Source organism: Salvia hispanica, unplaced genomic scaffold (assembly GCF_023119035.1).
Source record: "Salvia hispanica cultivar TCC Black 2014 unplaced genomic scaffold, UniMelb_Shisp_WGS_1.0 HiC_scaffold_220, whole genome shotgun sequence".
Classification (NCBI taxonomy): domain Eukaryota; kingdom Viridiplantae; phylum Streptophyta; class Magnoliopsida; order Lamiales; family Lamiaceae; genus Salvia; species Salvia hispanica.
Window position 1 is genome coordinate 1,981 of NW_025951938.1, and position 3,020 is coordinate 5,000.

A 3,020-nucleotide genomic window follows, 5' to 3' on the forward strand; every position below is an offset into this window, starting at 1 on the left:
TTAGAAACGATGTGGATTTTAAGTTGAAGACAGATAGTTTGGGGTAACTTATTTTGATTTGGTCAAATGACGAATGCTTTGAACCATACACTTGTTTTGATAACTGATGCATATTTTGGTACTATTGTGTGATGTAGTGCGGTGATATAGGATTAAGTTATCCATTAACAATCGTAGGACTAATAGTTGCTTAATCAGCAATGGATGAAATAACCGAGAGTAATGCACAACATAGCACTATTAATGTAATGCTATGAAACGATAATGCATATTAACAGATTAATGGAGTAATGGAATAAATAAACGAGAGTGCTGCGCAATATGGCGTGTTTAATGCAAGTCTAAAAAACGATAACGCACATAAACGGAGTGATGCATAGAACATACAAATTAATGCAAGGATATCTATCATTAATGCACATTATCATCGAACTAGACTAATGGAACAAAACGACAGAGTGATGCATAGAACATCCTTACTAATGCAAGGTTGTAAGTCGATAATGGACAGTAAATTGTGATTTAATAAAAAAACGAGAGTGCTGCGCAGTATGGCGTGTTTAATGCAAGTCTAAGATACGATAACGCACATAAACAAAGTCATGGATTAATGGATTAAATAAACGGATGGATGCATAGAATAAACTTATTTAATGCAAGGATTTAATCCGATAATGCACACAAACAAAGAAATGTGGTAAAGGATTAACTAAACGGAGTGATGCATAGAACATTCATATTTAATGCAAGGATATTTATCGAGAATGCACATTATCAACGAACTCGACTAATGGAACAAAACGACAGAGTGATGCATAGAACATCCTTACTAATGCAAGCCTATAACAGCGCTTATGCACAAAACCAAGAAAATCAACTAATGGAATGAATTGAGGGAGTGATGCATATAATATCCTTATTAATGCAAGGTTGTAAGTCAATAACGAACAGTAAACATCGCAACTCCACGGAGTTGTTACGAAAAAATTGACGACAGCGCTACAAATAATAAGAACAAAACCGAGGCGAAAAAGTATTTTATTCGTTACAAAACACATCAAGCTTTCCTCTTGCCTTTACTGAGCGCTTTCTCCTTCTCCATCTCTTTAAGCATTGGACAGTTTCTAGAGTCGTGATGGCCCAACTCATCACACGCCTTACAACGTCTAAGAGGTCTAGCTGCCTCCTTTATAGCCTTTTCTCTCTTTGAAACCAGTCGGCTCGCGGAGCTGCTAGCATGACCCTTCGTCTTTACAACATCCGGAGGATGGACCTCTACAACTTCAGGCCTTGGCATTCCGTAAAATTCTTCAATCATGCGCCTCTTTTCAAACGCCGAGGTTGGAGGAGTTCCAGCTTGAAGAGAATTACCAAGTTCTTCCAAACCACTTACGAAACCACGAAGCACTTCAATGTCACTCTCAAAACGTCGAATAAAACCGTAGAACAACGATATTCCTTGATTTGTAACAGTCTGCCTATCCTCAACGGTGGACCTTGTCTCTACGGTGGACCTTGTATCTACGGTGACATCAAGTCCATGTACGGCCTTGGCTAAGGGAGTCTTCATCCATCGGCTGTTGCAGTACATCTCTGGAATTTTTGACACTTCATTGTTCCTGAATAGAAAAAAAATGTGGCAACACAAATAGCCCTGCCTACCGAACAATTTGCAGTCGCACGAGTATGAGTGGTCAGTCTTGTCGTGTGTCACGGAATACGAATTCCGTCGGCTATCCCCAAGCTTGTAGGTGTCAATCGTATCTGTTGATGAAAAACCAAGCACACGGCATCTGTCATTCCCATCAACAATTTCTTCTTGTATCTTCCTGAACATACTGTCTGTGTAAATCGTCGCAGCATGTTTCTCGAAACCCAACTTAGTGGCCAGTATGGGCACGGAAGTAGCATCGTTGTAGTCCAGCTTTGTTCTAGCATTCCGCTGAAAGTCCAGAGCATTGTTGAAATACAAGTATAATTCGGCAAGGTTCGCTCGGGGCTTCATAAAATTTTTGTAGAAACTGTTTTCAGATTCTGATATGGACGTAGTCCTAATCATCGAACCGAGTGGGAAATCTCTGAAGTATGCCGGTATCCACATCTGTCTATACTCGTACAATGTGTTCAACCAATCAACGTCTTCCAGCTCATAACGCTCAATCACTCCATTCCACTCCTCTTCAAATTCGTCGGGTTCAAGCAAGTCCGACCAAACGCATGCATTGAATTCCTTCTTGAAATCTTTGTCCCTAAGCAACCTGCCTGGAACCTTGGAAGCCAACTTGTGCATTATATGCCACATGCACCAGCGGTGTCGAGTTCCTACAAGAACCTCTTGAATAGCTGATCTCATGCCCAAGTCTTGATCGGTCACAAGCATTTTGGGGGCTACACCCATGCATTCGACGAAATGTTTGAACAACCAGGCAAATGCCCCTGTTTTCTCGTTGCAGACCAATCCAGCAGCAAATGTTACGGGTTTACCATGATTGTCCTTCCCCGTGAAAGGTGTGAAGATCATGCAATACCTGCGATGCACACAGGAATGCAGCATTAGCATAATTAATTCGGAATAATGCATAACGATAAAGTTGTAATGCACCTTTATGGCTTTATAATGCACTCAGTAAAGTACAAATAAACAGAATATAATGTATACCTGTTTGTGTTGTAGGTGGAGTCAAACGCCACTATGTCACCAAACATATGGTAGTTCCTCTTCATCAAACCATCACACCAAAAAAGGGCAACCAACTGGTTAGCAGCATTAACTTCGTAGTGATATGTGAAGGCATCCGACAACTCCTTCTTCTTCGACATGTCGTCCAACACCATCTGCACGTCACAACCGTGTGCGAATGCTTTGATGTCGCGAGATGTATTCCTAATATCCCCAAGATTGCAACCGACAAGATCAAACCCATCGAGGATTTCCTTCAACACCTTAAAGGTAAGGGTGGGGCCTATATTAGCCTTGGAACAGTCAAGAATGAATTTGTGATGTACGTCATCCAACTTCC

General features: G+C 41.1%; 1 protein-coding gene across 1 annotated transcript; it reads right to left on the reverse strand.

Moving 5' to 3' along the window:
* Window positions 1-1,057: 1,057 nt before the first annotated feature.
* On the reverse strand, window positions 1,058-2,973 carry LOC125198734 (protein FAR1-RELATED SEQUENCE 5-like; the record flags this gene model as incomplete). The annotated part of the gene is made up of 2 exons (XM_048097023.1): window positions 1,058-2,528; window positions 2,660-2,973. Coding segments are annotated over 2 exons (1,785 nt in total), but the record flags the coding sequence as incomplete, so codon positions are not given.
* Window positions 2,974-3,020: the final 47 nt, after the last annotated feature.